This window comes from Peromyscus leucopus, chromosome 1, assembly GCF_004664715.2.
Source record: "Peromyscus leucopus breed LL Stock chromosome 1, UCI_PerLeu_2.1, whole genome shotgun sequence".
Taxonomy (NCBI): domain Eukaryota; kingdom Metazoa; phylum Chordata; class Mammalia; order Rodentia; family Cricetidae; genus Peromyscus; species Peromyscus leucopus.
Window position 1 is genome coordinate 65,465,727 of NC_051063.1, and position 24,981 is coordinate 65,490,707.

Consider the following 24,981-nt stretch of genomic DNA (forward strand, 5'->3'; position numbering starts at 1 on the left):
GCAGGCAGATGTCTGCCCCTCCACTCGCTTACCTTGTGGGCTTGGTCCAATGCCTGCTTCCTGTAGTCCAGCTCCTCATCCAGGTAGCCTTTCTGCTTACTGAACAGCTCCTGAAACACAGAGGGCCAGGCCTTGGCCTCAGACATTCAGAGCTGGTGACATCAGTTTCAGGGTCACTCCGGGAGATTCCACTGACCTTCTCGCTCTCCAGGTCTACCATTTTCCGCTGGAGCGCTGACTCTGTCTCTTCAATCCTCTGGAGCCACTGGACACAAACACAATGAACAGATGATAGTGACTCCTAGCACCTCCCATGTGAACATCAATGCCAACCACCTCCCACCCAACTCCAAGGAGACAGCCTGGAAGATCAGGGAGACCTGACTAAGAAAGGGGGGTTAGGGTTGGGCTGCTATTGTGGGCTCCACCCAGATCCAGGACCCATGCTGCCTAAAGTTCAGGATGTCTGCCTTCCCTGGGAAAAGAGGAAAGATTGGCCTGGGGAGCAGAAGGAGTAGGTGCATCTTAGAACTCTGCCAGAAGTTTGGTGGCCTGTTTCCTAAAATCTTTGTTTACCAGGATCCCCTTTTCCTGCATGGCTGGAGGTCTGAGGAAGGGTTGAGGGTGGCCTGCTAAGCAAGTCTAGGCTGGGGGCAGGACCAGGATGAGGCTGAGAGGCTAAACAGAATTAGATCAGGGAACCAAGGAACACTGTCAGTTTTACAGGCTCAAGGAGCTTTTAACCTCTGGGAGGAGATGGAGGTGAGGCCAGCACTGGGCAGTGTCTGTGGGAGGAGGGAGAGGGGAGTCAGCACTGGGCAGTGTCTGTGGGAGGAGAGAGAGGGGGAGTCAGCACTGGGCAGAGTCTGTGGGAGGAGGTGGAGACAGAGCTATTTGGGCCAGTGTTTGGCCGAATCTCCCCGTGCAGAGGTACATGGCATTGCTGTTGGACCTGTGTGGGCCAGTTTCCCCAGACAAGACCGAGGGGACCATGCCCCTGCCCTGAAGGCCCTCCTCCCAGGGAGAGTATCTATCTACAGGAGCCAGGCCCCTCCCAGACATCCACAGAATCTCTGTTACCTTTTCTGCCAAGGTCAGGACTGTCCTGGCTTGAATGACAACCACTTGCTCCTCATTGGTCAGATTCTGTGTGCAAAAGCAGAACACCGTCAATGTCAGAGGTAGGTGTAGGGTGAGTGGGGGTGATGAATGGACATGGGGCTGGGGCAATAGCTAAAAGGCACTTTTACTCAATCATCCTTCTGCATCTCTGATGCCCTTTACCCCCACCTTGTCCACTCTGGGGTACTAGCCACATCACCTTCTCACTGTCAGAACATCCAAAGTCTCAATGAACCAGCCGGGGCAGCTTAACCAGCTGGCGAGTGTTCCTCTGGCCTGCCCTGTCCTGATCTTTGCTGAAGCCAGCACCATGCACATGCAGCCATGGTGAAAACCAAGTATCCGTGGCTGTGAATGGTCCCAGTTTCTGTATGTGTGTGTTTGCTTTTGCCTTTTTCTGCATTCATGTTTTTCCCCCAGGGGCCTCCAGGTGGTCCTTCTGAGCAGGATTTGTCTGACTTTAGGGACAAATGGGGCCCTGTCTGGATGTGGCCAGCCACACACTCAGAGTAAGGCGGCCATCTACATCGCATCTGGCTGCCCAGGCCCCATGTGAGATGCACCAAGAGGAGCAGGAGGGAAGGGCAGCTAAGGCTGGAATGGGAGCTGCACTCCATTCCTAGAACTTCCATGACTGAGCCACACAAGAAACCAGGTCTTCCCCTCTAGAAGGTGAGCTCCCTGAAGGCAGGCACCGCCTTCTTTTTCTCAATCTTCGAGTCAGAAGGGGTTCCTCACAAGTGATTGCTCTGGCAGGCAGGCAGGGAGGCAGATGGCTGCACTGCCTGGGATGGGCACAGTGGGAGCCTTGTCTGCCAGTGCTGGGCATCAGTGTTCTTTATTCCTCTACCCTACTCTTCTCCCTCACATGACTCCTCATCTCTACCATTCCTCATTCTTCCTCACTTCTCCTCATCCCTCCTACTCCTCTTCATTCCTCCTGTTCTAGGAGCCTCGGAGGCTTCTAGAAGCTCCTTCCCCCTCAGAGCAGAGCTGTGCGGCCACAGCTTTGTCTGCTGGGTAGGACGATGAACGTTGGGGAGGTTGAACAGAGCAGCTTCAAAATGATTGAAGGGATCTACTTGGATGGATCAAAGCAGGTTGAAGTGCTCTTGGTGCCATTTTGGGGTATGTGGTCTGACCCTCTGACCCCTGGAGGTCATGCTCTAATGCCCTGCTTTGTCGGAACACTGTTCGATCACTCTACAGCCCTCTCTTGTCCAGGTAACAGCAAGATGGCTGCAGCGGCTGGAGCTGCACCACCCGCCATGAAGGGTGGGCTTCTGTCCTGGCCCCACTGGTTTCTCTGCTCTGACCCTGGTGCCCTGGCTCCTGGTGAACCTGAGGCAGGTAGGAAATGTGCCATGTCTGGTGACGGCAGCCATGGCACTCATGTCCCCTAACTATGAAGGTGACAGTCACTTGGTTCCTCACCAGCAGGGCCACTGAGTGCTTCCAGACAGAACTCACAAGCTCAGGCTTCTCACAGTACATTGTTGGATTGTGACAATAACAGTTAGAACTTGGCCCATTGGCAGGAACTGTCAGGGTCTCTACATGTCAGACCTGGCCAGGTTCCTCCAATTGTCATCCTTCTCTGCCCTGGTGGTCTGTGGCAGTGACCTCAGAGGCTCTATGATGATCCTGGAGCGATCAAGCTAGTGGTACTTTTAAGTGAGAAACTACTGGGTTAAGGAAGAACCTGAACACAGAACTGGCTGGGTCCATCACCGTAACTGACATTAAATCATCTCTGTAGACCTGAGGCTTCAATTACTCTAGCTGTAAACCAGAAGTTAGAATCCATGACAGAACCTACACCTAAGGCTAGACCCCAGGGCACAATGCACCACAGCTATCCCTGATGGTTGAATGGGACTTCACCATCTTTGCTATAAAGGAACTATCAAGAGTGTTAAGGGGTAGACATGGCCATCAGGGAACTCCCTGGAGGTGTTTCTTCCTGCTCTGCTCCTCACTGCTTCCCAGGAAATGAAAGGATAAAGAGAAAGGCTCCTGTCAATGCCGGGGGTGGGGGTGTCAACAAATATGTGATAATGCATGGACAATAGATAGGTAAGTAGATGCAGGATGGGTGAACGGAGGGAAGAGGGGAAGGTGCAGGGAGGTAGAGAAGGACTGATGGAGGATGGATGGACAGAAGGGATTAAGATGATAGATGATAAATGGATAGAAGGATGGATGGATGGGGATATATAAAAGGTGGATGGGCAGGGTATGGTGTACAGAAGATGGTTGAAAGGATAGATTGATGGACAAGGAACTGCTGGGGAGATGACTACACAGGGTGGCTGGAGAGAAGACGGATGAGGGAGTGGAAGATGTATGTGTGCATGTGTAGAGTGTGGACAGAGGATGACACAGAGGATTGAAGGATGGATAGGAGGTGTAGTGGAGGCTTGCATTTACTCTGTTCACTTGATAATTAGTAGTCTTTTGAGAAGTTTGTTGCAGAAATTGGAACTTTTCTCCCAATGAGATTTGGAGATTACCTATGGACTCTGCTTCCACCCTCAAATCGAAGAACTGAGAACCCCAATGATCCTGGGTTGCCTATGAGCAACACTCCCCCAGACCAATACCCGGTGCTCACAGAAGAGCTATGATCCAAAGACGGTCCAGACACTAAGGGACGGAGACCGGAAGTGGCAAGAACCGGGAGACTGGGCCCCAAGGGTATAGTCACAATGAGCCAGGATCCGACTTTTCCCAATGCAAGGGGCCGTTCTAAGCAGGCTCTTCCCCTCAGGAAGGATTTTTGTTCAGGGTAGCCTATGATGGGCCTGGGGTGAGCTTCAGGGGCCCCTGGGCCTGAGGGCTGGACTGGGGTGGTCAGCGTGGAGAGGCATGCACAAGTCAGGAGAGCAACATACACTTACGGCGTTATCCCCCAGGATATCTAGCTTCTTCATCAGCTCCGTGACCAGGATGTCCTAGGAGGCAGACAGAGGGACAGGGTGACATGTGAGCACCAGGCAGCTTGGTGGGCCATGCAAGGTGAAGGGAGGGGAGTCTTACCGTTACACCCTCGGCCTCACAGTACACCTGCAGGGGGCTCTTCCCATCCACAAAAGGCGTATGGTGGAAGTTGATGGCAGGTGACTTCCTCTCCCTCTCCTGAGACAAAGAGAAGAAGGCTGGGTGGGGCAGGAGCAGAGCTGTTCTCACCCTATCTCCTCCCTCCCTGGTGCTGAGCTGGTTCCAGGAGAACACTGGCCAAGGCCACCCACTGGGGAGTCAAGGTGATGTTTCCCAAACTCGGCTCTAGTGGAGAAACCTTCATGGACTTGTCCAGAAGATTGGTCCTGTGTGCTTGCTGCCCCAGATAGTAGGATGCTGTCTCTATGGAGCCCTGGCCATGCGGCCTACTGGGACTCATCCCAGGGTTCACTTGCTCATTCATCCCCAAGTCCCAGGGGTTGTGAAGAGGCTTAGAGGATAGAGCTCAGGTAGAGTCGCCCATGGGACTGGCAAAATGACCATGGATGGGGTTCATAGCCCTTACAAAGAGGATGCACACAGGAGCCCAGGACTCAAGGAGGACAGCCAGTCAGCTTCATAGCCCTCCAGTGCCCAGGGAGGTGGATGGGAGGACTCTGAGCAGGGGGTCCATCTGGACTCAGTGTCCAACAGGCTTGCTGCCCCCTGAACTGAGATGGAAGACTCAGGGCTGTGTGGGAATGTCCATTAAGGACATATCGTGTAATAACTTCCTCTAGTCTTAGTGAGAAATACTGCCCATCTATCCTCACAGTGAAAGGTGGCACAGTGACATGACCCACCCCCTTGAATCCAGGGATCTTTGCCTCTCCTTCTCTGTAGGTCATAACAGAGGGCACAGGCCAGGGACAGCAGGGCAAAGTTGAAGGGCACCTGACCACTGTATAGTACCTCTTCCCACCAAGAGGCTTCTCCAAACAAGAACGAATGTCTGCTGGGCTGCACCAGAGCCTGGGCATTGTCCCTGCCTCTGGTCACCTCAGTACAGCCGCAGCCATGATGCTTTGCTGAGGTCACAGGTCTGAAAGCAGTCCTAGGCCTTAGTTTGCTTTCCTTTCCTTTACAATGCTGGTTTCTTGCCTGCCCACCCCTCACCCCTACCCCAAGTGACCGCACTCCACACATCTGCCCCATCCTCCTGGGAGGTATACAGTGGACCCTACCTGGCCTCTTTTATTTCATATATGGCCTTTGGGTTTTTATTCATCACAAGAGCTGAGAGGTTTGAGAAGAGGATCCCAGCTCACCCCACCAGCTCATGTGCGTCCCACCCCCATAGCCTACCCTACCTCAAGCTCCAGGATCCTGAATTCCAGCAGCTCATTCTGGTCCTTTGCATCCTGGACCTCGTGTTTCAGCCGGGCCTCCTCCGTCTCCATTTGTTTTATCTGAAGGATAGGAAGTTGGGGAGGAGAGAAGGCATCTGATTCTTTCAGAGAACACATAGACCGGCTTTCTGGACAGCTGCTTGCTTCTGTGAGATCAGGGCACTTGCCCAGGACCACGGGGCTGCTCAGAGAACTGCTCCCCACAGATGGAGAAGGCAGGAAGCTATTGAGGACAAGTTGCCCCCTGCGCCGTTCCTGGAGCTCAGGCTGGTCCATGGCCCAGGGGAGGAATGGATGGGTGTGTAGTTGCATGATCACATTCTAGATTTGATGCGGATAATTCAGGTGTGTTTAAACAGCACTAGTAATGAGTGAACTTGATGTGGGGTCCTGTCTTCCTGAGAGTGAACACACAAGGGCTGGTATGGAACTCAGTGTTAACCGGCAGGGCACATGCCTGGCATGCACAAGGCTCTGGGTTTGATCACTGTCACTACAAACAAAACCAAAACCAAAGGCACACAGTGTCTGCCACCCATGGTTCACATACTCAGCAGCTCCATGAAGACAGGAGGTCCACTGTGGAGGAGGCAGCTTGGGCCATCTCTCCCAGCACTGAACTTGGAGACCTGTAAGCCTGTTCTGTTATTCAGGAGGCCAGCAAGGAGGATATCCTGTAAGTGAGCCGATTCAGTCTGCGCTAGATCCTTCCACAGTGCTGGTTCTCGTACTGAGCACCCGGCAGCTTTAAAGCACCTGCAGGGCCACGTTGTGACTCTGTGCTCATCACATTCAGAGGAGAGCACAGGCGTACGCGTGTGTGCACGTATGTGCTCCTACCTGTGTTTGATATGCACATCTACGTGTGTACACGTGGATGCCAGATGTCAACACAGAACATCTCCTTCAACCTCTCTCTGCTTTTTTTTTCTAAGACAGAGCTTTAAATTTAGAATTCACTGGTTCAGCTGGCCATCAAGGCCCAGAGGCCCTCCCAGTGCTGAGAATATAGACATATGCCATTCCACCCAGGTTTACATGATTGCTGGATCCGAACTCGGGTCCTCCTGCTTGCTCAGGAAGCTCTTTCCTGACTGTCATCTCTTCACTTCCCTGGAGAGCACAGATTTTTTAAATGGACCTGAGCATTCGGGTGTGCCCACAAGTGTGGGTGTGCATGAGTGTTAGTGTGTACCACAAGTGTAAGTCACACCTCTCCTGTCTAGGCCCACCTTGGGGAAGGTGTGTTGACATCAGGCAGCTGCTAAGGCTCTAATAATGGCTTTTTTTTTTAAAAAAATTTATTTTTTATTTTTTTGGTGTTTTGAAACAGGGTTTCTCTGTTTAGCTTTGCGCCTTTCCTGGAACTCACTTGGTAGCCCAGGCTGGCCTTGAACTCACAGAGATCTGCCTGGCTCTGCCTCCCCAGTGCTGGGATTAAAGGCGTGCGCCACCACCGCCTGGCATAGTGGCTCTTATTACATGTTTTCTGACCTGTTCTAATTAGATAAAAAATTACAGCCAATTAAGCCACAGCCAGGGAAATGGAGTTGACTTTTTTTTTTTTTAGTTAGTAGAGACGACCAAAAGAGCCCATAGCTGAAGGTACGACTAGTAACTACCCTGCTGGAGTTTCACAGTCAGGAACAAAAGTCCAGCTTCACCTGGGGACTCTATTCTGAGGACATTCAGTCTCATGGTGGACATTGCTAGAAGTTCCCTGAGCCACATGGCTTCTGACCAGGATGGTTCCAGTGATTTCTCCAGCCGTCTTTACCCATCAGCACAACAGAATCACCACAATGGCTGAAGACACAGCTCTGTTGGACCTGGAAGAAGCAGTCCTGGTTTCCTCTTCCAGGAAGTGGGCTGCCACACAGTGAACCACAGAAAGTCCTCAAACTCATGCCCAAGTCTATCACCAGCCCACGAAGTCGACCACATACTCCACGAGCGCAAAGGCATCTTGCCAGATGCATCCACACCTGGGAGGCGGGGCATACCTTTTCTACAAGCTCTTGATTCCTTCGATACAGCGCTTGCTTCTCTTCGATCCACTTCATATCCTTGAAAATGGAATTGAAATGCAGACATGAATACCCTGCAGGAGAATACCGCAGAGCTACAGGGGACACACACACACATACACACACACACACACACACACACACACACACACACACACACACACGCACGCACGCACACGCACAGAAGTCCTATAAAAACACAAAACCAGAAACCACAATATACAATCAAAAAACCTGCAAGGTTAAAAAAAAAAAAAAAAAAACCTACAGGGTTAAAAAAAATTAAAAGGGGGGAAAAAAAAGCCCAGACAAAGCTTTAAGACAAAACCTCTCCAATACCACCGAGTTTGTTTTGTGTTGACCATCAACTGCTGGGCATTCAGCCTGACCTTGAGAGTGGTCTGTAGACCCAGTGAGACTCTGCTGGAAAAAACTAATTTTTCTTTGCAAGTGCTTATCAATTGGAGATAGCTTCTGGGTTAGGGATGGGGGCTTGGGACATGTTGTTTGTATCCTTCTTCCCTGGTCAATTTTCTTTTCTTTTCTTTTTTGGTTTTTCAAGACAGGGTTTCTCTGTGTAGCTTTGTGCCTTTCCTGGAACTCACTTTGGAGACCAGGCTGGCTTTGAACTCACAGAGATCCACCTGCCTCTGCCTCCCGAGTGCTGGGATTAAAGGCGTGCACCACCACCGCGTGGCTCTTTTTTCTTTTTAATACAAACAACAGGACAGCAGCCACCTGGGACAAGACCCAGCTGTGATGACTGGGCCAGGACCATGCCTTGGTCTGTGAAGGCTGTGCATGGTGTGGTTTGAGCACTGGCAGTCCAGGCTTACATGCATGGTGGCCGGGGAATGGAGGCAAGTGGGTTCTGTGTATCAAGAAACAACAGGTTCAATCGCACTGAATTCGGGGACACTGGTCATGGAGTGTCTTCCTGCCTGTCCAATTAGCAGTTAATACATTGAGAGCCACCTGGCACTGGGGTTGGACAGGACCAAGGGAGCATGGCCACTGGGGACAGATCCCTCCATGGGATCAGAGATTCGGGAAGTGGTATTCGGTATGAGAGAGTGATAACGAACACCTTGAGCCATTTGATTCCGGGGGATGATGGGTCCCCAGAAACCCAGGTCAGGGGCTAAGCCAGGAGTAGCTTTCGACTTTTGCATCTGATGTCTATGGTGAGGGAACATGGGACCTGAAGTTCTGCCCTGGCTCAGAGCAATGGTGGACAGGGCAAGGAGAGTCTTGTTCCATGGGTAGGTAGATTCTCGCTTCACACGCAGCTTGCTAGGGCATCCCTCCTGGATATTAGAAACTGTGAAACATACTATACCTGCTCAGCTTGGCAGCATGCAGTGAATAATTCCTATGTAGGTTTGTGCTCATCCCCCTCCATCTTTCTTGAACAGGAAACTTGGAAACCACTGAGGGCCACGCCTCTTCCAGGACCCCCAAGTACAGATAGAGGATACTAACCCCACAAGCAACCAGAGGAACTCACCTGCCCCTGTTCAGCCAGCGCCTTCTCCAGGTCCTCCACTCGTGTCTGTGCTCTCTGGATTTCTGCTTGCAGCTGCTCACGGGTCTGTAAGAAAGGAGGAAGAATACATCAAATTTTCTCTAACAGCCTAGACAGTCAGACAGACGTACTTAGAGATGCAGGCTGCAGAGCGCTCTGCCTCAGTCCAGTTAATTGATAAGTAGTCGTGCTGTGTTTCCAAAACCCTAAGTTGTAGAACTGCCTTTTGTCCTGCAGGGTAAATAGAGTGTGGCCAACCAGGACCAAGACCTCACAGCTGTCTGCTCAGGAGAGCCCCACCTCCCCGGAAAGCAGCCTGCCTCACCACGTACTGCACCAGCCACACCTAAGGCAGCTGCCCCTGGAAAGTAGCGAGGAGGATCCCTTTTCCTGCGTCCCTCCCTGAGATTTGGTGCCCTCACTGCCCCCAATAGCTGGCAGATAGCGCCTCCCCCACCCACCAGCCTACCTGGGTGCTGCTGACTGATGAAAGAGACAGGAGTTTTGCAGCCCCTGCCTACAAACCCTGACTGCCACACTGTCCCGAACCTCTCTCTGTGCCTTCAGAGGCTGCAAAGGTGGCGCCATCTTACAGGATGAAGGCCCTGTGTACCCTGACTACAGCCATTAGCAGAGACAAGGATCCTCACCCATATCTACTCTGCCACCACCACCCATGCCATTTCCACCCCTAGCTCAGACTGATCCAACCTCAGGTTCCAGAACCCTGGCATTTAATGGCTTCAGTGCTAACACCCAGGACCCAGGAACTGCGGGATAGAAGGAGCGTAGCTCAAAAGTTTAAGTAAGTGGAGTGAGTCCCTGTAGAGCTTTGGGGACAAGCGGGGAGGAGCTGAGTGGGAGCTGGAACGTCGTCGCAGAGTAGAAGTCATTTAGACCTTAACTTCTCGCTCTGCATCCAGGGTCCCTCCGACTTGTTCCTGCAGCAAGGCATAGGCTCGCTGCAACGCCTGGTACTCCATGGTCAGCTGCCGGAACCTCAGCTCCGTCTCTTCCTTGGCCATACCCTAGAGAAGCGCATGGGCGCCACGCAGGCACCACACGTGCAAAGAGAGATGTAGCATTAACCTGGGCCCCACACAGCAGCACCCCCAAACAGCCAGAATCCACTCTTCCCAGTGAGGTAGAGTGAATAGTCTTTCTAAGAAACACGCCAGAGGGACTCTGAAGCCTGTGGGGAGGGGTACTACTTGGGACCCAGCGATATACGGAGGGAGGTTTTCCTGGGAGGTGACCCTTGGCTCCTGGGATGGGCGGCTGAACTGGCCGTGATGAAGCTAGGATAAGCCTCATTGGTTGGCAGCCAGTGACCAAGGGCTCAGTTGGAACTCCTATTTGCCCTGACCCAGAGGGCTCTTTAGGACAGATGAGGCTCCCCCACCGCTCTGCTGGCAGAAATGTGTCAGGAGAAGTACACCGAGGTTTGCGAAAGGAATACAGGGTCCCAGGTAGTGCAGCCCCCCACAGGCCTGTGCCAAGATGGTTCACCTCAGGCTCACGCCGGCAGAATCACCCCGGATATGTGCTTTTAGCTACACTGTCACCTGCTGCCACCGCTACAGAGCAGATGCAAGTGGGTCTGCTGTCACCTTGGAGTCCCGGTGTCCCTCAGTTTGGAGAGCAGGACGTATCTAGGAGTGGCCGAGTCCATCTTTCCTCCCTGTCCCCACCTGTTCCCTAAGGCTGATTGTAATGGATGTGTTATGATAGCTTAGATTTCTAAGGAAGTCCAAAGCCTTTGGGCCATGCTCGAGCATCTACCAGGGAAGGTCATATCTAATAGCCTTGCCACTGGATCTGGTCAAGGTTGTGAACCACCACTTCCTGTGCACAGGGGCTGGCCAAGTGAGAGCAGTCCCTGCAAGGGAAAAAATCCTGATTTTTCAGGCCTGGGAGCTGAGATAGTTGCTGGACTTGAGGTGGCCATCATTCTGGTAGGAGGGGTTAGCCAGCCAGGATACTTGGCTGTTTTTTCTACACTAAAAGGTTCTGCTCAATACATGGAGGCTCTGCTGTGCCTGAAATGGTGCTGGCCTCTTGCTGGGAGGTTAAGACCTTCCTGGGGAGCCTTTGAAGAGAGTGGAAAGCCCTATAAGGGGCTCACGCTGCATGGAAGGAGGAAGCATGACCAGACACTGGAGGCAAGGAGCAGCCCTCAGCAGCCACACACCCAAGCACTGTGAACGGCGTTCCTCACTGTGCAAATGGGAGGACTGCCAGGGGTAGGCCAGAAGATCCACAGGGAACAGCGTTCGCATGAAACCTCCACCCTACCCCTTGCCCCACCTGACTCAGTGCCTCACCCACCCCCAAGGGCTGGCTAGTCAAAGAACTCTGTGGGAGACCCGAATTACCTCTTCCAGGTCATCTTCAGGGGTGCATGGGGTCTGGTCTGTCCTGTCAGTTTGGTAAGAAATGGAAGAGCCATCGGATTCCAGGGAAGCTTCTTCATCATATCCGAAGAAGGTCTCCACAACGACTGGCTTCTGACCCAAAGGCAATGTATTAGTGTGAACCCCGGCCAGGGGTGGCTGGCAGCCCTCGACCTCCTTTGGCCTCCTCTTCCTGCTGCCCAGGTGTGGGGTTACAGCTGAGTAGCTGTCCCCGCACTGGGCAGCTCTAGTACAATTCACCCTCTTCTCAGTTTGCTGCTATCCTTCAAGAAGGGCCGGGGTTGGTCTCCCACGGGCCAAGATAGAGGCCTGGGCATTATTAACCAGCTTGGTTATCCTAGAGGAAGGGTGGTAGAGGGTAGATGGGGAAGTGGCCCATGGTGCCCGGATAAATGGTCCCTGAACTTGACCTTCATGCCTGCTGAACTCATACAGGGTGGCCGGCCAGTGAGTTCCACTGGGCTGGGCATTCACTCTGCAGCCACGCGTCTCTGTTGTACTTTCACACGTGTCTACCTTTGACAGGTTGGACTAGACCCCAGGCACAACCAGGTCCACCACCAGCTAGCTTCAGAAACCTTTCCTTCAAAACCCTTAGCTTTGTTCACCTAGGCTTTAGGAGTGCTATAAAGCCCAGAAGGCCCCTGCTGTGGGATGTCTTTCTGCAAGCTGTGGATATGTGTTGCTCCCATTGATTAACAAATAAAGCTGCTTTGGACTATGGCAAGGCAGGGTGGAGTCAGGCGGGAAATCCAAGCAGAGATACAGAGTCTGACAGACACCATCCAGCCACCCCAGGAGCAACATGCCAGCAGACTGGTAATGCCACGCAACATGGCCATACTTAGATGAATAGAAATGGGTTAGTTGAAGTTGTAAGAGCTAGTTAATAATAATCCCGAGCAATAGGCCAAACAGTTTGTAATTAATATCAAGCCTCTGAATGATTATTTTATAAGCGGCTGCAGGACCCCGTGGGATGCAGAAAGCCTCCGGCTATAGGCCCCCATCTTCTTTTGGACACATTCAGGGTCCCCCCCCCCTTCCTCAACTGATTCTGAACTAGAGACTGGCCATTGTGACCTTCAATCTCTCTATTGGTCCCTCTTTCAGAACCTACCAGGAAAGCTTGAACTTGGGTCTAGGACCACCAGGTGCCCTCACAGACTGCATTTTCTAGCCCCTTTCCTCATGTCCCTTCCCAGGTACCCACATCTTCTATCTTCCTCCTGCCTGGCAGTGCTCCGGGCTTTTCTCCAGTGAGCTGACCGCTAGCCCGCCTTTCTAGTGGAATGACCAATGGACACTTGCTTAGTGGAGTCGTACCCTTTCAAAAGAAGGACTTGCCTGTGCCCCAACCTTTTTCCTGTACCCCAGTCTTTCCCAGGCATCTCCATAGAAATACAGAAAGCAGGCAAGTCAAATAAACACCGACTTGAGGGAGTTTCCTCAACCCTCGGTCCCTCTCACACACTCCACCTCCCTCTCGGCTTCAACTCTGCTGGTGTTGCAAGAGCATCTGTGTTGAAGAGCCTCCAGCTCCAGCTTTTCACTGACCAGTGCCCACCACACGCTGGGGTCTGCTGCCTGGCCCCAGGCCTCCTAGCCTCCAGGCCTTTTGATTCGGACTTCCCTTCTCTTGAACACTGAGGCTAGAGTGGGGGATGTTTTGGTGGAACAGGTCCCAGGTGTGTCCGATGCCCCGACTGTTGAACTCAGCTGGCTGTACACACCACTGGGTGCACACTGACCACCGACCTGGTGAACTTGCCAAACGTCAAGTCAGGGAAACGGTCTTACTGCCCGTCTATGCGACTGTGAGACCACCTGTCTACCTGCCAGTCAGAGCCCGAGTTTCTTCCTCACATTTTACCCAAATAATCGGCATTTCAGACACCTTGGGGCTTGAGCTGTAAAGACAGCCAGGGCCTCTTTATAACCCACTGAGTCTCTCAGTGCTGCCTGTGGATGGGGAGAGGAATTGGGGAGGAGGTAGAGAGAGGAGCAGGGGGTTGATATGACCAAAATACAATGTATGAAATTCTCAAATAATGAATGAATTCTAAAATTCTAAAAGTAGCCAGGGCCACAAACAAAACAAAACACAAAAACCCTGGAACACACTTCCAAGGCCACTTGAACTTGATGCTCCCAACTACGACCCTGCAACCCTCAGATAAACAGGGTCCTTCTCTCCAAGGCAGGTTGGCCTGATCTCAGTTGACAAAATTTAAAATGATAAACAGAGGACTTGCTTTGAGTCCTACGTGGGGTTATTTCAGAGTGACGCTTTTTAATAGAATTTTCTTTTCATGTGCACAGGAAGAGCTTCACCCCTCCTGTACAGGTTTTAGAAGCTTGTGTCTTATGCCCAAGCCCTCCCTTCTTTTACCTTGGGGAGTTTCGCCATTTTCTTTCTTTGTTTCCGGTACCTCAACAGTTTATCACGCTCCTGCAAAAGCCAGTTGGAGGGGTCTGTTTAAGTAGCTGAATGGATGTCTGGCAAAGTTCATGGGCTTAGGTTTGCTCCGAATCTTGTAGAAGGCGGTCTTGGGCATGAAGGCTTCTTACAGAGATCACACACACACACACACACACACACACACACACACACACACTAGCAACCCTCTGTCGGCCTGAGGCAAGCAAGGCCCCATGTAGATGGGCCCTGGGCTTGTGGAAAACTGGACACTCACGGAGGACGGCTGGTCCAGGCCCCTTTGCTCCACGGAAAGGGGCCCTTGCTTATGGAGAAGTAGTTCCTGAGACACTGTACAGACCAGTGCCTGCTTCGCTGTTGGGAAGTTACCAACAGTGCCTTTGTGTGTTCACTGTGAGGGTGAGGAGGACCAGCCAGGATAGCCTTTCATGTTAGTTAGAGAAACTGGTAGGGGTGGCAAAGGTGGCCTCTTGGTTCTGGCCTTTAGGGAGGTAACAGAAAAATCACCGGAGCTGGTGCTGTGTCACCTGGGGTAGCTATTCCTCTATGACCCACGAACTGGTTCCTAGTGCTTTGGTCAGGGAGTACTGTGCTAAGTCCCACTCAAGGCTGCTACGGCTGCTTCTGTCACGACTATAAAGGGCCTTGGGCACAGAATGGCTCCCCGCAGCTACATGCAGCAAGCAAGGTAGTGCCAGTCGGTACTTACCAACACGCTCTTCACATAGCCTGCCGTCTCCAGGGTCTAGGGGAAGAAAACGCCATGTGATGCAGTGGACAGGGCAGACCTTGCTCTACAGGGGCTGAGAGAATGGCCCCCAGGATCCATGAACTCTAACCTCAGGGTTACATGGCTGGTAGAGGCCTAAGGGCCATGTACTCACTCCCCAGAAGGAGGTTTGGGCCCTAATACTCCTTCCTCTCTTCTGAGGACTCCCGGAACCTCCCAGAATACTAGGAGTCTCTGTTCACAGTGGGCATCTTGTTACTCCCTCAGAGCAGGAGAAAGAGGCCTTTCAGAAACTGTCATGATACGCACCCGTAAGCAACCAGGATTTCAACCCTTTCTGCTTCTCTCATCAATCATCATTGTTGTGACTGAATGAGAAAAGAACTCAGGTCCCCAGCAGGGTCAGCAAAGTGAGACCCCAGTGAGGCCACCCGCAGTCTGGGGAGTCGGGGGAAGGATCGTCCTGTGTAGTTTCATGGGGGGCAGGTTTGGTCATTACAAGACAGGCCGGAGACAGAAATCTGCGCCATGTTCTGCTGCCACCTTCCAAAGGACACAGAGTGACTAGAGGCAGCTCGTTTTGAAATAGCCTCATCGTGGACTCAACCAGGGTCCCAGCAGGAAGCAGAAGGTACTCTTAGGATAGAGTGGAGAGTTCCAGGAAGTACCACTTACAAACCCTTGCCAGCACACAAGGACAGAGAAATGGAACCATTGACATGGTAGCCCTCAAAGGTGTCCACAGCTCTACCCACCAAATCTGTGAATGGAACCTGATTTCCAAATAGGGTCTTTGAAGATGTAAAGATGCTGTGATGAGACCATACTAGACTAGGATGGATCCCAAACCCAGTAACAAGATTCCCACAAGAAACAGAAGAGGAGACTATTTGAACAGAAGAGGAGGAGGCCATCCATGGTGGTATTAAGTGGAAAGATAGGGCCACAGCAGGGAACACTGGGGTCCACAGGGCTGCTCAGGGGAACGAGTGGCCCCAGACAGAGTGCGTGTATGGAATATAGCCACCTACTCTTTGACTTTGGACTTGTGTCCCTGGCTTCCAAAACGTAAATAGACGGCATGTTCTTAAGCTTTCTGGCTACAGGGTTTTATCAACACTGGCGGGCCTTAGGCTCTGAGGCCCGCAGAGTTAGGAGACTCGGAGGCAGAGAGCTGTTGAAAGAAGGTCACTTTAGGTAGTGACTGTGATGGGGGAGGGCGGCTGAGGAGACCCCACCAGTGCATCCCTGCTCTCCCTTCCCCTCACTTCTGCCCTAGAGAGACGGGTCAGGGAGCACATCAGTAGAGAGTAGAGGGTGTGCGCAGCAGATGGGGGGCGGGGCGTGGCAGCAGAGGACATGTGGGTGCAGATAGAGGGCATGGAAGCAGAGGATATGCAGTGAGCGGGGTTACAGCTCCAGAGGGGCACATGGTCTCAGGGGAACACAGCTTCCTCCAGTGCGTGCACAAGGTAGCAGAGGGACATGGCTCCAGGGGGCTCAGGGCAGCAGGGGGTGTGGCTCCAGGGGGCACAGGGAAGCAGGGAGTGTGGCTCCAGAGGGCACAGGAAAGCAGTGGGTATGGCTCCAGAGGGCATAGGGAAGCATGAGGTGTGGCTCCAGAGAGCACAGGAAAGCAGGGGGTATGGCTCCAGAGGGCACAGGGCAGCAGGGGGTATGGCTCCAGAGGGCACAGGGCAGCATGGGGTGTGGCTCCAGAGGGCACAGGAAAGCAGTGGGTATGCCTTCAGAGGGCACAGGGCAGCAGGGGAGTGTAGCAATGCTCACCTTGGAAAGCTCATCAATGAGGTTCTGTTGCTCCACAATCTGGAGCTTTAGGAAGTCGATCTCTCTCTCATCTTGACTTTGATCAAGGTCATTTAAGGAGCTGGGTCTCCGGATGATTCCGGCTCTCTGCCTCTGAAACACCAAGCATGGTGGTAGAGTGACTGACCTGGAGGGTAAGAGCGGAGGACCTCCCTACCAGGCTGAGTGACAGATCAGGTTTCCCTGGTGTGGCCAAGGACTGTTCTGCTTGGGCTTGGAGCAGCCTGCGGCAGGGCACCGGGGAAACCAAGGCCTAAATCTTGGTCATACATCAGGCCTCAGAAAGCCCAGACAAACCTCCTGAACGATCTGTGCTCTTCCTTCAGGTCAGGGTCTGAGGAGATGGGCTATTGGCTGGAAGGGCTAACGACATGCCTCCTGTGACATCCTATCGAGTCACTTACTCTTAATCTAACTTGGCTCATGGGGTCTGGGACTTTCAGGGCATGAAGGGACAGGCAGACAGCGCTAACCACTCTGCAGTCTGGCTTAGTGTCAGGGGCAAGAGTGGAGTTTACCCTGACACCTGCCGGTGCTCCACAGCAGGCCTGGAAGTCCCATCCCTCCATACACAGGACCTGTTGCTCTAAGCAACTTGCCCGAGCCCCTGGTGTTCCAGGAGGACAGAGGAGACGAGACGCTGCCTAGCTCTGCCCAGGCAGCTGTTTCTGTGGACCCCTAGCTGGTGCTTACCATTTCGATGTTCTCCTGCGTAACAAATTTCAGCTTGCTTTCTATGCGCCGCAGAGTGTGAGACAAGTCTTCATTTTTCCGAGTGAGCCGCTTGTTTTTATCCAGCAACGGCTTGTACTGACTTTCAGCTTCCCGCAAGCGCTTCAGCTGGAACGGTATTTATGACATCATGTGAGCCTTTACAGGACATAGAGCTGACAGGTCTTTACACAAAGACAGCAAGCTGACCAGTTGGAGCTCTGTGTCTTGGGGTGTTAGGTGAGCATGTGGATACGTTGAGGATCCCCAACCCACAGATGCTCAAGTCCATTGTATGAAGTGGCATTGTATTTGCATGGAGACTACCACATTCCTGGTGTGCTGTACATTGTAGGGCTGCTTATAATAATCTACTTACAGAGTAAATATAGGAGTTGATGAATAATATTGTTTAGGAAACAAAGCAGAGAGAGAAAGAGAGACAGAGAGACAGAAAGACAAAAGAGACAGAGAGACTTACTGTGCAGAATGGATGAAATTTTTGAAAAATATTTTTGACCCATGGCTGGCTTCATAGACACATATGAAACCTATAGGTGTGGAGCCTGTCAATACATAACCGTAGATGCAGAATATGTAGGTGAGGGAGTCTACGGATACAGAATCTATAGGTACAGGGTCTGTAGATGTGAGGCCTACAGATTCAGAACCTGTAGGTGCAGAATTTATAGGTATGGAGTGCAAGGTGGAAAGTGTGGCTCAAGCTGCAGGGAGAGTCCCACTGCTCCCGCCCACTTCACACCCAGGTGAACCGGAGGTATCTCAAGAGATGTGTCTCTGCTCACCTGCAGATGGAGAGGAAGGGGAAGACCAGCAGGGTGGGGCCAATGCTCTGCTCACCAGGAAGTAAGTGGGGGTGTGATATGGCCCACCAGGTTTTTGTTATAAGGTTTTCTTGTAGTGTGACCAAGAAGCCTTGAGGAAAGGCTGTCCCTTGACATCACCACTCCTTATTTTCATAAGGAATTCATGTACTGATACCTCCACCTCTCCCCAGACTGCAGTCCTAACCTCTGGAATACAAAGCCCACTCACCAGCTCATTCCTTTCTTCAGACAGCAAGGCGTTGCGGTCCTCTAGTTTACGGATGATGGCACTTAACTCCGCGATTTTAAGTTGGAAGCGCCTGGCATCCTTTTCATCCAACTGCTGTTCCTAAAACAAAAATCAACTGCAAATAACTGTTCCTAGATGCAAACCTTTGTGAACCCCAACCCAGCTGGAGACCAACACACTTCTGCATTGTGACTGCCTTTGCTTCCCCGTGCCTGCTGGCAGGACCCTCCTGGCAGAGGCACTTGGCCTGGAGCTCATGCGCTGCACACAGCAAGATGGGAAAGCAAAGATGTCTGCAATATGCAAATGTGGCGGGTGAGGGCGTGAAGTGCAGGAGCCCGATTGTGGGTGAGTATAAGCCCCATGCTTTCTCTCGGCCGCTGCCCAGCTGTGCCTTCCAGACGGGCCTGTCCTGCCAAGCAGCAAGTCATTCTCAAAGGATGAGCACAGGAAAAGACATTCCTTGTAGACTTTCTAAAGTAGTTTCCCCAAAAAGTGTGCTCCCTCAAATTGAGTTTCTAAAACTCACTTTTGGAACAACAGGAATGTCAAAAAAAAAAAAAAATCAATGAGAACATTCTAATGCACGTCTGGAATCTAGAGTTATTGCAGTGGTCTGTAGAGACCCAGGGCATGCAGGGAGTTGGTTCGAACTCAAGTAAGTCATTTGTAATATGATCATAAACGATGTTCTCCAAAGTCAATGGCCCAAGGCTGGATCAGCTCAAACTTTTGTCCCTGAATCAAAGAAAAGGATGTCCAGGAAGGTACGGGACATGGCTCAAATTCCTCATTCAACAGGTGCAGGAGAGGCTGGGGACCAAAGTCTTAGAGGGCTAGCACTGAGGGCCTCCCAGGGTACTGCAGACCACCACAGAGAATATGAACGAGGAGAGGTGACGAAATGAATATGCTCACAGATACACAGTTGCTGGCTGCCCCACAAGGACACTAGCAGCCTGAGAAGGAGCAGAATGTGTCATGGTCACATGAAAAGCAGGTGGGCAGTGACTGGTAATGCCAGTGCTAGCAACAATCACAAGAGGGCCCAAGCCAGAGACATGGGTGAGGGAGAGGTGGAGCCCGTGCACAGGGAGATGGAAGGGAAGGGAAACAATTCATGCTTGGAGTGGGCTCTCCCCGCCAACCAAGGGTAGGACATGATCGGCAAGTGACCTTTAGCAACCTGGGGCCCAGGCGGCAATGAGATCAGTGCTTCTACTGGGCTGAGGAGGGAGGGAGACAGTGTATCAGCCCTCCTGGTCAGAGCCAGGTAAATAGGGGCTGGCTGTACAGTGTCTGGGGCAGGAGGGTCTGGCTGGATCCAGGTTCTGGATTCCCCATGGAGCTGCTGCATCGGGGCATACAGCTACATGGCACTATGTGTCTACAACTCGGGGCTGGCTGAGACGAGACCTGGGGTTGCTTACAGGACTTCCTGAGTGGTCTGAGGCATCTCCTGCACCGCTTGCATAAGGAAGTTCCCGTCTGGGGCTGCCTGGGTGCCGCTCAGCCTCTTTGGCCTGGGAAAGCTGCTCATCTAGAGCCTCTTTCTGGAGCTGCAGTCTCTGGGCATGCCCGGCTTGAACCCCTAACTCTCTTTCCAGCACGAAGACTGCTCTGTCTTTAAATCTTATCTCCTCCATCTACAAGGAGAACAGAACACAATCACACGCGCAGGCAGGGTACAGATCTGCAGTTACTATAGAAACAGGCAGAGTGGCATTAGGAGAGAAAGTCCCTGTGACGGCAGCCCCACCAGCGAGTGTCTTGGGCTCTGGGATCAGAAGCAAAAGCAGATATTCTGGATGAGAGCTGGGCACCCATGCTATACAATACCCCAGCCCTGGGCCACCCAAATCCAACTGGCTCACCCTGGGCTGGTCCCAGTGAGGACTCCCTTCTAGAGGCCCCAGGCAACAGGTGTCTGCCAGTCAGAGTGGCCCATCAAGAAACCTCCATCCCTTGCTGTACATATTACATATCTGTAATACATACATATTACATGGCAATGGGCATCACTGGTCAGGGTTGAAAGCCCTGCAGTTCTTGCCTCCAGCAGTACAGCGGGCAAAGCAGAGACTCATCCTGACATATCCACTCCTGCCACTAAAGGCATGGCGGACAAGATTCTTCTTTGGAATAGGTAAGAGGCGGAGCTGGCTCTGAAGTACAGCCAAAAGCTGAACACTGCACAGCCATGCACCTCCAGGTCACATAGACTCCCTGTGAATCTTGCTGAAGGCTAAGGCTTTCAGGGTAGGGCAGGGGCAGCTGGCCCAGCAGGCTCCAGAAGGCAACACCCACCATATCTCACCTGCCACAGCCCCTGACACTGCTGGGCTAGTGGCGGCCCTCCCACCTTCCCCAAGGGGCCGTGTGCTTTGTGCTCAGCCTAGTTATGGCAGCAAGAAGCCCTTTTGGACATGGATGCTACCTGTGTCCTGGGCCTCTTACTGGGGCTGCCCAAACAGGTGCGTGCTCTGCCTGAGGCTGACCCTACTTGGGGAGGGGAAGGGGGGACCTGGGTGCTGTAAGTATCACAACCAGCACTAGCTTTGGAACAGGACAGAATGAGGGGAGCGACTCAATTCAAAACAGAATTCCAAAGATGACTTCTTTGCTTGCTGGCTAAGGTTTAAAAACACCAATAAGCCAGTCTTTGCTGACGTTAGCTGGACACACAGACAGATATGTAATTAACCTAGGCCACAAATTCCAGGCAAGCCATGGGCAGAACAAGATAAAAGAAACCCTTACTGGCTCAATTCCTGTTCAGTGGTGCACACCATGGTGTTGAAAGGGCAACATGGTCAATCAGGGAGGCGGAACGGCTAGGCTGGTAAAAAATAAAACCTTATGAAAGCAGCTAGGTTCCGAGGCTAGGTTCTCACCCAGCTGTTCATCAACAGTCTCCTCTGGGGATGTGAACAGGAGAGTCCCCATGCAAGCGTGAGGTGGCTGCCTGAGCATCTGGTGGGAGTGAATGCAGCCCTGTCTTCGAGGTCAATAGGTACAGGATGCCCATGTAGAGATTGGTGACCGGGTCTCCCAAGTCTGTGGTTTTCTCACTCAGTGGTGTTTGTTTGTTGTCTTTTCAAGACAGGGTTTCTCTATGTAACAGCCCTGGCTGTCCTGGAACTTGCTTTGTAAACCAAGTGAGCCTCGAACTCACACCCGCCTCTGCCTTCCACATGGTGGGATTAAAGGCACGTGCCACCACGTCCAGCACTCACTCAGTGTTTTAAGCTGAATCTGTCTGAACCTTTTGTCTCTTAATCATGCTGGCATATATCTACAAGCCTTCATGGGAAGAGAGCGTGTATCTGCAGTATGCCAGGCCCTACCCAGGTTAGGGTGCTCTGCCTCGCAGGATGGCTTCTCACTCATGGCAGACGCTACTGTGTGTACTGAACCACAAAGATTAAGATGGCCCAGGACACCATAGCAAAGAGCATAGGGTTCCTGCCCACATGTATACGGGTGCCCACAAATGTCACCCCCTTTCTGGGAGGGGGTGCTAACCAAATATGACTTGTGTCATTATAGGCTGGAGGTTGGGGGTCCTAGGCCAATGCTGCCCCTCACTCTTTCCCTCTCTCCCCTTCTCCCATGTAGCTTTTGGGTCCATAGGGCAGGCTACCTTCTTTTGGGTCCACACCCATCCCCACATCTGGCACGTAACCTTCCTGTGAGTCTGGACTGAGGGGTTTCTAGAGCACGACCCTACCACTAAGCCTGGGAAGCCCCATTAAACCTGGAGGAGCAGGTCATCTAAGCTACTGTCTCTCCTAGATGCCTGTGACAGCTTCCTGATAACGCATGCTGGCCCATGTCCTCTCCTGTACCCCTCTGCTCTGCACCAGAACCAGCATGGACAAATGAAACCGTGTGTTCTTGCTGCTGTGATAGGAATGCCCTTTCCAGGTGGAGATTCAGAATCGTGCTGGAACCTGCTGGTTACTACCAGGGTTCCTCCTGCTCTTTACCACTCTCTTGCTACTGCCTCTAGTTCTCAGTTATAGACCTTGTCTGGAAAGGGGTTCCGGGGACTTTGAGTTTCCAGGAAGGGGTGTTTAGGAGGATGCTTGTCGAGGACTTACAATACCTCATATCCTGACTCAAAGGGCATGCTCATTACAATGCTTCCCTACAAGTGGCCTGAGCTCTGCATCAAAACTTCTTGGGGCCCTGTCAACCCCATCAACCAGCAGAGATGCACTCTCAGGCACAGAGGTAGAGCTTAGGGGCACCTCCCCCGCCACAGCTGATAGTAAACGTGATCTATCCCCATCCTGCCGTACTGAGAATCATTCCTCCATTTATACCCCAAATGGCCACCAGGCATGTCTGCCACTCAGGGCACACTTCTCACCATGGTGGGTCCCCCACAGCTGTTCCTAGGACAGGCACCTGCTACCCAGTGCTTCTCACTGATGACAGAGGGTGCTCACACCACCTGTCTTCTTCCAGTGGCTCTCCAGGTTCTGCAGATGACCCCACACAGATAAACATGCCTTCTGCACCAGCGAATGCTGCTGTTCAGCAGGGTATGTGAGAGGTGAGGAAGGACACAGTGCTTTGTAGTGGGACTCGTTTTCCTAAAAGCTGGTCCTGGAAGGGCTTAGTCAAGTGGTAAAAGTAGGGAAGAGTCCTTGAGGGGTGGGGGTGAAAAGAGAGATGGGAAAGAAAATGCTGACCAGATGGAGAGCCTGGAGGTGGCCCAGGTGCAGCCTAGACAGCAGAAGGTACAGAGGGACTAGCTGAGTTGGATCTGGGGATGTCAGAGTAACAGCTACTCCAGCCTCAGGTCATCCTCAGAGGCAGTCTGAGTGTTGTTACGGAGATGGCAAATAAGATTCTAGGCTTTGCACATTCCCCACCCTCAGTGTTCAGAGACACAGGAGGATTTGTGGCATGGCTACTGGGAACTTGAACTACAGACAGAATGCTCAGGTACCCACAATCTTGTGGCAGTCTGTCAACAGAATGACAATGGTGGATCGTCACTGGAATCTTCTAGAAAAATCCTTTGAAGTGCTAATTCCAGACATGGAGGGGAAGTTGGCCCTGCTCTTAGCCTTGTGCAGTCATCAACTCTGTGTGCTGAACAAGCACACAGTGCGGCAGTGGGAGGCTGGAGACAGGAAGGCATGTGGGAGGGAGCCTTGGCCCAGACTTTCCCTGGGGGTCTCCTTCCCTGGAACAGCTAACCTTGGTGAGTGGGGTGGGCATTTGGCCAGACGCTGAAAAGGCGGCTGCAGAATCCACACAACGCACTATAAGCAAGAACTTCAGGGTAATGAGGGTGAAACAGATCCACTCTAAAACCCAGCCAGACCCAGAAGGAAACTCATTCTGCAGAGCTATAACAACACTTCCCCCGCAGTGTCAGGGATGTGCCACAATGGCAACATGTGCTGGAAAACTTGGAAAAGTAACAACCACAGAGGTAAATCAGATGTAAAAGCAGACCTGGAGATAAATGTGATATTGGAGTTTGGTGCAGAACAGAACCTAAAGAAATAATTGTGATCAACAAAAATCAATAGGGTTAGTGACTTAAAATGTTTTTCTTGGGGCTGGTGAGGTTGCTTAGTGGTTAGGAACACTGACTGCTCTTCCACAGGACCTGGGTTCAATTCCCAGCACCTACATGGCAACTCACAACTGTCTTCAACTTCAGTTCCAGGGGATGTGGCATCCTCACACATATATACAGGCAAAATACCAATGCACATAAGATAAAAATAAAGTTTCTAAAAAATATTTTTCTTGCCAAGTGTGAGGGCACACATTGGTAATCCTATTAGCTGGAAAGTAGAACAATTAGAAGTTCAAAGTCATCCTTAACTGCATAACAAGGCTATGGGGAACCTGGACAATGTGAGACCCTGTCTCAAAAAAGGGGGAGGGTCTAGAGAGATGGTTTGTGGGTAAGAAGACATGTTGCAGATGCATGAGAACCTGAATTTTGATCCCAACACCTGCAACCCCAGTGTTGTGTGGAGAACAGACGGACTGTTGGGGCTGGCTGGCCTTCTCCAGGGTCAGTGAGAGACCGTGTCTCAAGGAAACTGTGGAATGTAGTACAACTAGGTACCTGACATCCATCCTCCTGTTGCCTCCGTATGCATTCAAGGGCACATGCACCCATGAACACGTGTGTACATGCAACACACAAAGTACACACATGCAGCAACACAGTACACACATGCAGCACACAAATACAAATTTGTTGCATACAAGTATTTTCTCATAGAGATGGAAAATGGTTAGAATGCAATTCAGTTGAGAATTATAATCTATGAAAACACTCAATATCTAAATTAGGAATTTTATTAGCATAACTGGATGCAATAGAATCACAAACCCAGAATAAAAATCCTAGAAAATATCCAGGAGGTAAAGAGGGAAAAGAAATACAAAAAGAATTTCTTGAGAAGGAGTGAGGTAGGGGTGGGGGGTTGGAGAGATGACTCAGTGGTTAAGAGCACTGGCTGCTCTTGCAGAGGACTCAGGTTCAATTCCCAGCACCCACGTGGCGGCTCACACCTGTCTGTAACTCCAGTTCTAGGGCTTCCAACACCCTCACACAGATGAACATGCAGGCAAAACACCAATGAACATAAAATAAAAATAAATTACATAAAAAAGGAAGGAGCTGATATAATTAAGATGTCTAATACACATGTGAGTGGACAGAGAGGAAGGGAGAAGAAATATTTGCCTATGTAATAGTTGTGAATTTCTCAAACC

General features: G+C 51.7%; 1 protein-coding gene across 11 annotated transcripts in view; it reads right to left on the reverse strand.

The window, feature by feature from the left end:
- The window catches only part of Jakmip3 (Janus kinase and microtubule interacting protein 3), a 133,866-nt gene that overhangs the window by 26,739 nt on the left and 82,146 nt on the right, over nucleotides 1-24,981 (reverse strand). For 3 of the 11 annotated variants that reach the window (XM_037209519.1, XM_037209517.1, XM_037209532.1), the window contains exons 4-19: nucleotides 19,653-19,868; nucleotides 18,202-18,321; nucleotides 17,128-17,274; nucleotides 16,396-16,527; nucleotides 14,587-14,622; nucleotides 13,830-13,889; nucleotides 11,399-11,530; nucleotides 9,923-10,051; nucleotides 9,006-9,089; nucleotides 7,475-7,537; nucleotides 5,433-5,531; nucleotides 4,162-4,260; nucleotides 4,017-4,076; nucleotides 1,081-1,146; nucleotides 197-265; nucleotides 33-110 (exon numbers count right to left, since the gene is read on the reverse strand). In XM_037209519.1, the coding sequence (XP_037065414.1) occupies nucleotides 33-110; nucleotides 197-265; nucleotides 1,081-1,146; nucleotides 4,017-4,076; nucleotides 4,162-4,260; nucleotides 5,433-5,531; nucleotides 7,475-7,537; nucleotides 9,006-9,089; nucleotides 9,923-10,051; nucleotides 11,399-11,530; nucleotides 13,830-13,889; nucleotides 14,587-14,622; nucleotides 16,396-16,527; nucleotides 17,128-17,274; nucleotides 18,202-18,321; nucleotides 19,653-19,868 (1,590 nt within the window). The remainder of the gene's footprint in view (nucleotides 1-32; nucleotides 111-196; nucleotides 266-1,080; nucleotides 1,147-4,016; nucleotides 4,077-4,161; nucleotides 4,261-5,432; nucleotides 5,532-7,474; nucleotides 7,538-9,005; nucleotides 9,090-9,922; nucleotides 10,052-11,398; nucleotides 11,531-13,829; nucleotides 13,890-14,586; nucleotides 14,623-16,395; nucleotides 16,528-17,127; nucleotides 17,275-18,201; nucleotides 18,322-19,652; nucleotides 19,869-24,981) is intronic. The other 8 variants (XM_028869408.2, XM_037209536.1, XM_037209527.1 and 5 more) reach the window with 5 other exon arrangements.